This window comes from Vulpes vulpes, chromosome 4 (assembly GCF_048418805.1).
Source record: "Vulpes vulpes isolate BD-2025 chromosome 4, VulVul3, whole genome shotgun sequence".
Lineage (NCBI taxonomy): Eukaryota > Metazoa > Chordata > Mammalia > Carnivora > Canidae > Vulpes > Vulpes vulpes.
In genome coordinates this window covers 84,088,659-84,102,746 of record NC_132783.1, presented here as the reverse complement: position 1 = coordinate 84,102,746, position 14,088 = coordinate 84,088,659, and the positions used below count along the sequence as shown (strand labels likewise).

Below are 14,088 nucleotides of genomic sequence, written 5' to 3'. Positions count from 1 at the left end.
TTTCTACTATTCCTACCTACAATGATAGCACTTTCTCTGAATTCCTATTTTTTAAAAAAGGATTTTACTTATTTATTTGACAGGGAGGAGAGAGAGAGAGCAGGTGCGTGCAGGAGCACAAGCAGGGGGGTAGTGGCAAAGAGAGGGAGAAGGAAGCCCCCCTGGGGAGCAGGGAGCCCCATGGGGTCTCAATCACAGCACCCTGGGATCATGATCTGAGCTGAAGGCATATGCTTAACCCACTGAGCCACCCAGGTGCCCCTCTGAATACCTATTACACAGTGAATGTCAGTCTGCATTACAGCTCTTATTTATTTCAGAGAAAGAGTGTGTGCCTGCGCAAGGGGGGAGGGGGAGGGAGGGCAGAGGGAGAGAGAAACGCAAGTAGACTCCTCACTAAGCACAAGCCTGACATCAAGCTCAATCTTACAACCCTGAGATCAGACCTGAGCCAAAACCAAGAGTCAGACACTTAACTGACTGTGTTATCCAGGTGTCCTTCCACATTACAGCTCTTTAAAAATTCTTAAAGCATTTCTTAGTCTAAAAAAAAAATTTTTTTTTAAGCAATCTCTATACCTAACAATCTCAAACTCACAACCCTGAGATCAAGAGTTGCATGCTCTACCAACTGAGCCAGCCAGGCACCCCCTTCTTAAAGCATTTTTTAAAAATTTCTCTACAGCAGAAATTTGTTCCATCATGATACACAGAGGAATAAAACCCACATGTAAGACACCCCCCCATGGGTATATCTGGGATTATGCACAATTTCCAGGCATAACAGCTATAATTCCATTATTATCTCTTCTACTAAAAAAAAAAAAAAAGCATAATATAAAAGGAAGTGAATATATTATACCTCAATAAAGACTAAAGAAAAAAAAAAACAATTACCTAGAAAGTGGAAATGAGAGGGATGTTATACATGTGATTTTGAATATGCTCAATTTACTTTAAAAAAAAGCATTTGCAAATTTTGGCATGTTATTACTACTAATAAATAACTTATAATACATCTTACAAGTGGTCATTCATAATACACTGGTAAGAACTGCCATTCTGTGTAGCACTTAGTGTGCTAGACATAGTAGAAGGTATTCAATAAATACTTAATTAACCAACTAGTGTGTCTAGCCCATTTATCAATCAATTACACATAAATATTACTGCTGCTGCTGCCTGATAATGATTGACAATAATGCAAAATACTCTTCTGCTGACAGTCTCTAAAAGAACAAACTATTTTTTACCAAGAAAACCTAACCAATATTATGCAAATCTAACCAAAATTATAACAGTACAGCATGACCGTTATACTCCTGAAGTTTATGAAGATTAAGACAGTTTCTGTGGCAATCACCATGTAGCCCTACACCTCCTGTGCAACAGTGTGGCTATTACAATCTGGGGTGAAATTAGTAAATTGTAAACTCTATCTCATAGGGCGGTTAAAGATCAGATAACTTTTGTTCCACCCAAGAGAAAGGTTTTCTGTAACAATGCAAATTTTGCTCTATTATTAAAAAGTTCTCACTTTTACAATAAGGAATTGCCCAAGCATTTGAAGTCGCAAACTGAACATTATAACTCAAATATATAATTTTTAGTTGATATTAAACCCATTCTCCAATATATCAACATGTCCTTAATGACACCAGTCCCTCAAATAGACTGACTTGATTCTGACAACCCTCAAATCCTAAAAATGTCAAAAATCCTGAAAATATATCTTTCCCTGAATAATCTCTAAACATATATCAGATTGCTTTAGTATAAATCTGTCTACAGACCAGAAGTCTTCTGTTTTCTCTAGTTCTGACATTCTAACATTCTAGGAGTAGAAATTCATCTAAGAATACATTTTTAAAATACATTTTATTCTTTAGTGTTACCTAAGCAGACACTATTTAGAAGTCCTTGTAAAAGTGGGTGACAGAGGAAGCTCTGTCATGCCCTGGAAACCTCCAAACATCAACCAAACAGCCCAAAAGAATGTCCTACTCAACAGTTCCAAGGATGTCATTAATTGCTTCCATCTGTTTCCCTCTCTCTGTCCCCTCCCCCTTCAAGTCAAAGCATCTACTAAAGTTATTTTCTGCTTCATTTTGCACTCTAAAGAAAAGCATGAAGAGCCATATTTTAAATTGTGGAATATTTGCTTCCCCTCCCCCCCAAATTTGTTTGACAATCACAACCATGTTATGTGTACTCTATCCTATTTTCCTTTCTTTTTTTTTAAGATTTTATTTATTTATTTGAGAGAGAGAATACAAGCAGGGAGAGTAGCATGCCAAAGGAGAGGGAGAAGCAGACTCCCCCCCTCCCCAATGAGCAAGGAGCCTGACAGGGGCTCTATCACACTGGGATCATGACCTGAGCCAAAAGCAGATGCTTAACCAGCGGAGCCACCCAGGTGCACCCTCCCCGCCATTTTCAAATAATATATTAGTCATGTACCTTTTAAACATTGCTCAGTAAATTTTTCAGTTGATCATAACATAGTGTCTTTTCCTGATTCCCCATGAAGACCAGGGTTTTTCCCCAGTTTGAATGGTCTCACCTATTGATGATCCTTACACAAATCCACTGTTTAAAATTGCATAATTTTATTATGCATAATTAAAATTGGACAATTATGACCTTCTAATTCTGTCATTAATTCCACATTTGTTGGTTGGAATTCCCCTCACCAACTAGGGTTATTAGGTCTGAGATAAAGTCTGTACAAGGAAGGCAAGATAGCTACAATTTTGGAAGGGGGGGGGGGGTTGACAACTTTTAACATCAATTTCCTTAGCAACTTTTTTTTTAAGATTTTTATTTATTCATGAGAGACACAAAGAGAGAGGCAGAGACATAGGGAGAGGGAGAAACAGACTCTGCAAGAAGCCTGATGCAGGACTCGATCCTGGACCCTGGGATTATGACCTGAGCCAAAGACACTCCATCACTGAGCTACCCAGGTGCCCCCACCCTTAGCAACTTTCAAATATACAATACAGTATCATGAACTATAGTTACTACACTGTATATTACATCTCCAGGATTTATTTATCTTATAACTGAAGTCTGTACCTTTTGACCACCTTCATCACTTCCCAAAATTCCTGTGTATGTAAATACATATATATACACATCCAAATATATATACACACACACATACAAACATACCACATTTTCTTTATTCATTCTCTGACGGACAGGTCATTTCCATGTCTTGGCTATTTTAAGTAATGTAATGCACATGGGAGTGCAGATATCTTTTAGAGATAGTGATTTTGTGTCCTTTGGGTAAATACACAAAAATGGAATTGCTGGATCATATGGTAGTTCTATTTTTAATTTTTCAAACAGTCTCTGGAAAGGCAAGATAAATGCTCAAACCTTTTTCTTTAAATTACCAATACCAATAAATGAATAAATATCCAATTCCCAGAGAAAGGGATTGGTGTCCTATTACCACCAAGAAAATCAATGAAGTTTTATTTTGTTTTAAAGTTACCTACTTTTTTGAAAATATTATCATGACTAACCCACACTCCTTAATTTTTCTAAGTCCCCAAGAAAGCCTGTCAGAGCATATAGCATACTTCAAGGATGTATCTCTGGGAATGAGCAGAAATGAGTTCCCTGAAGAAATTCATTTATGAATCAAACGATATTCATAGACTTGAATGTGAGGGTTGAAAGGAACTTTCTACAGGGTCATGTAGTTCGAATACCCACCTATCTGATGTTGAAACCCCCTGTACATTATCTTACCACACTGTGTACCTTCCAGAAGTTGAGGGGCAAACAGGATAAAAGCTACAGCTGTGTTTTTTAATGTAGCATAAATATGTTTAACTATAGTGTTTAACTGACAGGATAGGACTCCTCTTAATATTATCATGGTGATGGAATGGCACATAAACAAAGTAGGCTTGTGAATCCCTGAGTGACTCAGCGGTTTAGCGCCTGTGTTTGGCTCAGGGTGTGATCCTGGAGTCGCAGGATCGAGTCCCACGTTGGGCTCCTTGCATGGAGCCTGCTTCTCCCTCTGCCTGTGTCTCTGCCTCTTTCTGTGTGTGTCTTTCATGAATAAATAAATTTTAAAAATCTTTAAAAAGAAAAAGCAAAACAAAACAAAGTAGGCTCATATGGTTTAGAGCTAGGAGAAACCTTGGAGGTTATGAAGTCTAATCAGACACGATACTCCCACTAAACAAGCTCTACAGAAAACAGATGCTTCTGGCCCCTTACTTCCTAACACATGAACATTTTGCAGTATTAACAGAAACACCGTTATGTAGAAGCACCCACTCAAGTAAGTTAGAAATAAGGAGACATCAATATGGGTGAAGTTTTGCATCTGTTCAATGAAAATAGAACATAAGGAGGATAAAAAATAAAGGAATACTTCTGTATTTAAAATTGTGTATGTAACATATACAGAAAATTGTATAAAACATATGTATAACATAATGAATAATTATAAAACAACCACCCATGTAACTCAATACTTATGTCAAGAGATATATTACCATTTTATTTACTTGTATGTTTATTTTTACATTATTACCATTTTAGAAGCCCCTGTGTGCCTCTCCCTGGCTACAACCCCCTTCCTTCCTCCCAGAGGTACCACTACCCTGACTTTTGCAATCATGATTTCCTTACTTATCTTTATTTTTTTACCACATAAGTAGGTATCTCTAAACAACATTGTTTATTTTTACATGTTTTCGGACTTTAAATAAATGGGACTACCTACATATCTATCATTCATTTCTCTCAATTATTTTTGAGATTCATTCATTTTTCAATTAAGGTGAAATTTAAATAACATAAGATTAACCATTTTGAAGTAAAAATTCTAAATCCTTTTCATTCCTGATTAGTATTCCAACTTATGGCTATACCATCATTGCTTTCATCCATTCTACTATAAATATATCAGTAGGGTCATCATGAACAATGTTGATACCAATACTTTCATATATAGATCCCAGTGTACATGAACATAAGTTTTTCTAAGAATTGCCTGTCTTCTACTTTACAAACACCAAACTGTTTTCCAAAGTGCACCAATTCCTAATAGCAGTGTATAACAGTTAAAATTGCTCCACATCCTTATCAACAACTGATATTATCAGTTATAAATCAGATTAATTTAGGGGTTATAATAGAATAATTTGCACTGCTCTCATGACTAATGAGATACAGAACCTGGGCATAATTTTTTGGCCATTTGGATTTCCTCTCTTTTGAAGCACCTAATCAAATCCTTTGCCCTTCTTTTTGCAACTGAATAGGCTTACCTTACTCTTATAGAGGTTCTACTTTCTTTCTTTTTTTTTTTGGTCATATGCATCAGCTTTTACAAGGACTGACTGCCATAGAACAAAGCCACTGAACAAAGACCATGTAATCAAAAACTTGATACAAGTTTTAACTAATGAAAAGTTATTATCTCTGGTTTTATTCATAGGCAAAACACCTGCAAATTACTTGTAGGAGTTTGGATGACATATAAGTATAACTTCAATTTAAAATGCTACTGAAATACACTGAAATTAATTTTTTAAAGTTTGTATCTACTTTATTCCCTTATCTCCAAGCAAAGGTGTTTAGCATATAAGTCTGATTCATGCCTGCTAAGGTCAGAATGTTTCTGAATCCTTTCCATTCCAGACAATGAAATTCAGAAGTCGTAGTTTTATTAAAAATTATTATGTCAAAAATGCCTAACAGCAATGAATACAATCAACAGTAGGAAACCAGAGTGTTAAAAGATCAAAAGTTGAAATTACAATTGTAAGCACTTTTATATTACAAAAAAAGGTTGCTCCTGGAATCAGTTAATTTTCTTTCCTAATAAGAGGATTATTTTGTTTAGCAAGAGAAAAATGTTTTAATTACTCACTTAATAAATGCTGGTGGCATATCTCTCTTCAAAATCTGATCTTCGGTGGTTTGAACAGTCTCTTTTCCAACCTATAGGAGAAAAAGATTCACAATTTAGTAATAAATTCTCAGACTTTTAAAAACTATTACTTCAACATATTTCAGACATATGCTTTATATATAATCTATCATTAGAGTTTCTGAATTCAAAGAAAATCTCTGGATTTTTGAAATTATCAAGATTGTTCCCATATATGCTTCCACAATAAACTTGGATAACAATATGGAATACAAACATAATGTATTACCCCTTCTTCAGAGTAATTCATTTGAAGGCCCACTGAGCATAGTAAAAGAAAAAGAGACAAATTCATCACTAAGGGGTTTTTATAAGATTTTATTTATTTATTCATGAGAGATACAGAGAGAGAAGCAGAGACATAGGCAGAGGGAGAAGCAGGCTTCCTGCAGAAAGCCTAAGGCGGAACTCGATCCCAGGACCCCAGGATCACGACCTGAGCCAAAGGCAGACACTCAACCACTGAACCACTCAGGTGCCCCTTATCACTGAGATTTATATGTATATGTTTAGCTGAGAAACTGCTATCTCTGTCTTTTTTTAAAAAGATTTTATTTTTAAGTAACCTCTACACCCAATGTGGGGCTCAAACTCAAAACCCCAAGATCAAGAGTCACATATTCAACAGACTGAGCCAACCAGGCAACCCTAAATCTCTATAACAATGCATGAAGTACATGAGTCAAGGTAAGTAGGCTAAAATGTCCATACAGGGGAAAAAAAAAAAAAACAGATGTTACTGGAACTGAAAAAAATATGAAGCAATTATGACACTGAAACTAGAAACCAAACATATGAAAATACACAACTTCACCAGTCATCAAGTAAATTCAAACTAAAACAACATGATTTTCCCCTAATTATAGAACAACTTTAAAAAAAATAATATATAATGCTGAATTCTACAATGGAATAGTTTTATACCCTTCTGGTGGCAATGTAAACTGGCAAACTCTCTTCGGAAAAGCATTTGCTAGTATAAATTAGGAAATATAAAAAATGTCCTATCTAGGAATTCCTCTAATGAGAATATACCCTGAAGTAATCATACCAAATGTGGTAATAACAATATTCACGAAAATATTCACTATCATGTTAGTTATAAAAGCTAAAATATTTTTTAAATAACTAATCCAACCATGAGGAACAGTTAATGGAATTAAGATATATCTTTAGATAGTGTACTATAGGGCCATTACAACAATGGTTATAAGGACTCAACACTACAAGAAAATGTTTATGCCATTACATTTCATTTAAAAGGAATAAAAATAATAAATACACAATGATTACAACAAACTGAAAAAACCCATATGCATGAAGTAAAACACTGAAAGAATACAAAACAAAATGTTAACAGTGGTTATAATGATACTTAGAAAATAGGATATACAGATACAGAATTTCCTAATTTTCCGAAATGTGAATATACAATTTTACAATTTAAGAAGTAATATTAAGGGGCACCTGGGTAGCTCAGTCAGTTAAGCATCTGCCTTTGGCTCAGCTCATGATCTCAGGGTCCTGGGATAGAGCCCCATGTCAGTGTCTCTGCTCAGCGGGTAATGTGCTTCTCCCTCTCCCTCTGCCTCTGCCTCCTCCCCATTGCTCATGCTCTGTCCCTCTCTCTCTCTCTCAAATAAATAAATAAAATCTAAAAAAAAAAAAAGTTACATTAAAATGTTACTCTGGGCTATTTAGATGTAATTATTTCCTACCTAACAACTATGGTAATTATGTCATTTCATATAAATCTTCCAAATAGTAATAGCTAAAAACATAAAACTATATCAAAATACTAAAAGTCACACTAACCAGATTGTATATACGTGCACATGTATTTATTATACCACAAAAGATACACTCACTTTCTTCAAGATTATTCCTATGGAGGGCTTGGATGTCAATTTTTCTTTCATTATAGTTATATGACATATTCTAAAGTACTCTAAAAGAGGTAAACTTGAATATACTAAATGATGAAATTCAATATAAATATAAATATAAAGTAAAGCTATGTAAAAGTGCTAAATCGTAAATATAAACCACAGTTTAATATAGAAATCAGTGAAATTTTTTAAAACCTAAAATGGAAAGTATCTCAGCCCTACTATTTAACCATTTAACTCTTGATTGAGTTTAAAGAAGAAAAACGAGTAAGAAAAATCCCTAAGTGCACACAGTAAATCACCTAAAGAAAATAATACGATAAATTATTCTCAGGGAATACAAGTCATGCATAAGTTAATGAATACAAGTGTTTTCTCTCAAGTTAATAGCTCAGAAAAAAGCAAAACACATATACCACTGTGTAATAGCCAGTGCTTTCGTAGACAATAGACTGTCTGTATCATAATAAAAGCCTTTCAAATCAGCAGCTGGTTCTCTAGAGTTTCTCAGATCAAAACATGACAGAGTATTTCCAGATGTATTGTTCACTATATTTTCCAACTAAAATCAACCATTCAAAAAGCTGTGGGCCATGATTCCATGAAGTAAAAAAATGAAGTTCAGCAATAAAGTCACTAGTTCATACTAGTATCAAGGGCTTAGAAGGATATTCACATTTAGACACATGGAGATTTATTTTACACACAGAGAGAAAGAGACAAGGACAGAGACAGAGCAAGGGAAGAAGAGGAGAGAGTTCTTCTTCTTATATCTCCTTTAGAAAATATTCATTTATTTAGCATTATTAAACATTTATTGAGTACAACTACATAAGCCAGGCACTGTTCTAGGTACTGAGGGTACAGCCTGAGTATCCTGCCCTCATGGAACTTATATTCTACTAGTAGATAGAGAATACACAAGTAAATAAATAAACCAACAAAATCATCCCAGATAATGGTTAAGAGTGACGCCATGAAGAGTATGGGGTAGGAGTAAAAGGAGCCTACTTCAAAAAGAGTGGCTAAAGAAGGCTTCTCTGAGGAAGTAATACTGGAGTTGAGAATGAAGCTGAGAAGAAACCATTCATGGAAGAGCCAGGAAAGAACACTCCAGAGGAAGAAAAAAGAAAAAGACCCTATGGCAGGAAAAGCTGAGTATATTCAAGGAAGCTGAAGGAGGCCAGAGTGGCTAAAGCTCAGTGAAGGAAGATATGGTGATAAGGTTGGATAAGAAGGCAAGGGCCAGATCAGAGAGCCTTTTGGGCCAGGTTAAGATGTGTGGAATCCTTTCTAAATACAGTAAAAAGCAGGAGTGCTAAACAGGAGATTGAAATGATCTGATTTTGTTTTTCAGAAGTCATTTGGCCTGTTCTACGGCAAAGTGAGCTTAGCAGGCAAGGGGAAGCAGGGTGACCAGTTAGGAGGCTATTGCAGTCATCCAGGGGAGAGAGGGCAGAGACTTAAGACATGAAAGTGGAAATGGGGAATTCGTTCTTCTGGAGGAAGAGGTAATAGGATGTTCTCTTAGACTGGGAGGAGCAAGGGATGGGGAATAGACCAAGGGGACAAAAGTCAGAAAGGACTCCTAGATCAATGCAATGAAAGGTCTTCGAAGGCAGCAATGTTAGAAGGTTGATACATGGGAAAGATTTATCATCAAAAAATAAAACAATCATGAGTACACCCAACCAAATCCTTAAAAACATTTTTGCAAAGAGCCAATCTTCTGACCCTGGTGGAGATAATTACTAAAGAATGAATTTTATGTAATTATTTTATGTCTCTTTTTTTGAGGTTAGGGGTAGATGGGGAAAGAAAAATAGATAATAAAAATATACTCAAGGGTGGGCAACTGGATGGATCACTCAGTTAAGCATCTGCCTTGGACTCAGGTCATAATCTCCAGGGTCTGGAATGGAGCCCCAAAGCAATATTGGGTTTCCTGCTCAGCAGGGAGTCCGCTTCTCCCTCTCCCTTTGTCCCTCCCCCTTCTCTCAAATAAATAAATAAAGTCTTAAAATAAAAAAAAAAAAACACTCAAAGACTACTTATTCAGAAGCTATTTTTAAGTATTTAAATGATAGGCACTAAATTTGACTCACTATTCTAAGCTGCATTCATACTTATGGTGATAATATCCATAATCACTCCAATCTTTAGTACATTCAGTCCAGAATTAAGTTAGGTACAGTAAATAAATGATCCCATTTTTAAGGCACAATGCATAAAAGCATGACTATGTAGAATGAATGTCATTTCACTTGAGGAATGGATTTTTAGCAATGCTGTCCAATATGAACTTTCTTTTATGATAGAAATGTTCTATTTAAACTGTCTTACCCAATACAGTAGGCATGAGCCACATGTGGCTATTGAGCACTTGGATATGGCTAGTGCAACTGAAGAACTGAATTATTACTTCTTATTTAATTTTAATTAATCTTAATTTTCTAAATTAAGATTTTATTTCTCTTTTACAGCATTTTAGGTTCATAGCAAAACTGAGGGGAAGATGTAGACATTTCCCAAACACTCCCTGCTCCCTACAACAACAGCCTCCCTCAATAACAGCCCCTGCCAGAGAAGTACATTTGTTATTTCCAGTAAACCCACCACCGACTACATCATAATCACCCAAAACCCACAATTTACAGGACAGTTCACTCTTGGTGTGGTACATTCTATGGGTTTGACAAATCCATAAGGACATGTATCCATCATTATGGTATCATACAGGGTACTGTGCTAAAAATCCTGTGCTCTGGCTATTCATCCCTCCCAGTCCCCAAATCCCTGGCAACCACGGATATTTTTCACTGTCTCCACAGTTTTACCTTTCCCAAATATCATATAGTCAGAATCACCCAGGATATAGACTTTACAGATTGGCTTCTTTCAATTAATTTTAATTTAAATTGCCACATGTGGCTAGTGGCTACTATATTCCACAGCTCAGGTCTGTGGTACTTTCCCTGTCTCCTAAAACTAGTCTTCCTGCCTCTAGACTTCTTTCTTCTAATTTACTCTTCACACAGCTGCTAGATTAACTTTCATTTTTGTCTATGCTACATGGTCTCTTCACAGAAGAAAGGAGGTGGGCCTGGAAAGGCAGGGGTTGCCAGATGGAGAAGGGAGGGATCAGAGAGCAAACCAAAAAGGAGGAAATAGGCAAAGGCTCAGATATATTTGAGCACATGGTGGACTAGAGAAGAAAAACAGGCTAGTATGGTCTAGCAAAAGAAATGAGGCTAGAAAGGAAAGCTCCAGTCACCCTGGGAAAGGCTTTGTACGCCAAGGAAAAGCAGAGAGGATTATGTAACTTAACCTATCTATTTATTCAAAGGTTGTCATCCTCTGTTCTAGATCTTTCCAATTCAGTGTTCCATCACTGAAGGATCGATTCAAGAAGTTCCAAAGAAGCCAGTTTCTAAAGATATGCAGGACCAGAAAGGCATCTTCTATTTATGATCAACTGGCAAAGTCTATCTAGGAGAGCCAAGACACAGCTTCACATTTTTAAGCCATCAACCAGGAAACGAAAGGAAATGTACTTTCCACCTCCTTCCCCACACTATCTAAACAGAAACAGCTTTTTTAGCACCCATCTTTTCCAAATAAAAAGAGTAGAACAATTAAGAAGGGGATTAATTCACAATATGTTCTTTGTTAACTAGCGGGAATCGTCATGGCTTGCAGAAAAACACACTCCTGGAGGTCAGCCTTAGAATGGAGAAGTATATGATTCCTAATACAGGTCACACTTGCAAATAAGCAGGTGAGTAATAATCTTTTTTTTTAAGAGTTTATATATTTATTTTAAAGAGGTTGGGGGACAGAGCGTGAGCAGGGGGTAGAACAAGCTGATTCTACACTGAGCACAGAGCCCGCCCCCAGGTCAATCACATGACCAGAGATTATGGCCCCAAAATATAAAGCCAAGAATCAACCAGAGTGGAAGTCAAGAGTCCAATGCCTAACTAACTAAACTATCCAGGCTCCCCTGGTCAGTAATAATTTTAATAAATATTTCTCGAACCTGTGGGGCACCAGTCACCAAAACACTTGACTAGTTAACCCAAATGTTTTTGCTACATACATGTTAAGAGCACACACACAGGAATCTGGTGACTTGGTTTCCAGTTCCAGCTTAGCTAATAATGGTCATGTGACCTCAAACAAATCATATAATTACTCAAATATTTATTCTAAGCTATGTGATCTCTTTAGGTATCTCCATACTTATCTACTGTAGGTTGGCCAAATTCCCTTTTGGTTCTCTGATAAAGGAAATTTACCTTTATCTTCTCTACCTTAAATCCTCCTTTATGACCTCAAATTCTTTTTAGAACAAGTCAAGGTATGAAACGATTAACAAATACAAAATTCAAAAGCTCTCATTTCCTGTATATTTTATCTATATGCTTTATGATTGTGAGATTAAAGCAGATGCCTGATTTTTCAACCTTAAAATAAATTTTATTCCCTCCGAAAAGAGACCCATAGATAAAGGGTTTAAAAAAGAAGGGCAGAAAAAAGAATGACAAATAGGTCCTAGTTGGAGTCTAAGTTCTGAGCAGGTTTTTCTGGTCAGCACTTATTTCAAAACAACCCTTCAGAGTAATCTAACTTTATAGTAAATACATTTTATTACCTCAAAGCTTTATTCCACTGCAGAAATTCAGATTTGTTGGTTCTATTCACTGCTAAAACTATTTCTCTTTTATTTTCTTCTTCAGAGAATCGCCTCTAACTCATGAAGCCCAATTCTGCTCAATTCAATAAACAGGCAGTAAGTGCCAACTATGTGTCCGCTAGGTGGTGGGAAGAGAATGAGATAAGAAATAAAGCATCCTTAGATAAACTGAAATAATGGTAGTGAATGAGTAAGAGAGGCCTGGGGGCATTTTTAGGGGGCTTGGCAGGAAGCCCTGTTTCTTTTGAAGAGCTCTTACTTTGTTCAGTAGTTAATTTAAATATCTTTTGTTCAATATGTGACTTTAGTTCAAAATTCTATGTGAGAGGCCCTTTGTCTTCTGCTATTGTTATTATTACCCCTTTTATCACAATCAATTCAGTTTGGTTCTGTGATGTAGAGAGATTTGGTTTCACTCCAGAAAAAAAAAAAAACAGCTTGGTTGGTTAAAGTCATTACCCAGACTAAAAAATATGTTAATGTAGATGTCTTAGCTAGACTAAGTATAAGAATACAGGAAGACAAAACACATCAGAGAGGACTTGTGTTACAGATTTGTACAGTATAAGTGGTATCTAAGGAACATCACATTTAAAGGATGCAGGGATATGATAATCAATACAAGTTTCTAATATTTGGACAAGAAGATGTAAATGATGAAAATGTAAGCCTAAGGAACAGTTAAAGTTACAGTAGGTCAGCTATGGAGCCAACTGAGGGAAACCAACTGATGGTGACCTGACAATCTGCCTGTACTTAGTTTGGCTCAAATCACTATTTCTACAGTGTAAATACTAGGTTGATCAATCTATTATACTGAATGGCCATCATGATATGCAGCTGCGGGCAGTACCACATCTGGGCCACAGAAGGATGATAATAATGTATGAGCCCACCATCAGCAACATTTTTGGTTGTTTTCCTGCAGGGATGGACTTGTGATCCATCCACCCCCACTGTATCTTTTGCATCATTCACAGATGATATACTAGAGTCAGGTATTTAAAAATCCATATATCCGGGATCCCTGGGTGGCGCAGCGGTTTGGCGCCTGCCTTTGGCCCAGGGCGCGATCCTGGAGACTCGGGATCGAATCCCACATCGGGCTCCCGGTGCATGGAGCCTGCTTCTCCCTCTGCCTATGTCTCTGCCTTTCTCTCTCTCTCACTGTGTGCCTATCATAAATAAATAAAATAAAATTTAAAAAAAATAAAAATAAAAATCCATATATCCTTGGGCAACCTGGGGGGCTCAACGGTTTTGCGCCGCCTGCGGCCCAGGGCATCATCCTGGAGACCCAGGATCGAGTCCCACATCGGGCTCCTTGCATGGAGCCTGCTTCTCCCTCTGCCTGTGTATCTGCCTCTCTCTCTCTCTCTCTCTCTCTCTCTCTCTCATGAATAAATAAAAATCTGTAAAAAAAATAAAAAATAAATATCCATATATCCAGAAAAAATAGGACTCTCTAACCTAGTCTGATTTCCAACTCATTCATTTAATCAAGAACTTATTGAACACTTCCTATGTGTACAACA

General features: G+C 36.5%; 1 protein-coding gene across 2 annotated transcripts in view; it reads right to left on the bottom strand.

The window, feature by feature from the left end:
* VCL (vinculin) overlaps positions 1-14,088 on the bottom strand; it is a 113,539-nt gene that overhangs the window by 68,557 nt on the left and 30,894 nt on the right. For both annotated transcript variants that reach the window (XM_026004971.2, XM_026004978.2), the window contains exon 2: positions 5,909-5,979. In XM_026004971.2, the coding sequence (XP_025860756.1) occupies positions 5,909-5,979 (71 nt within the window). The remainder of the gene's footprint in view (positions 1-5,908; positions 5,980-14,088) is intronic.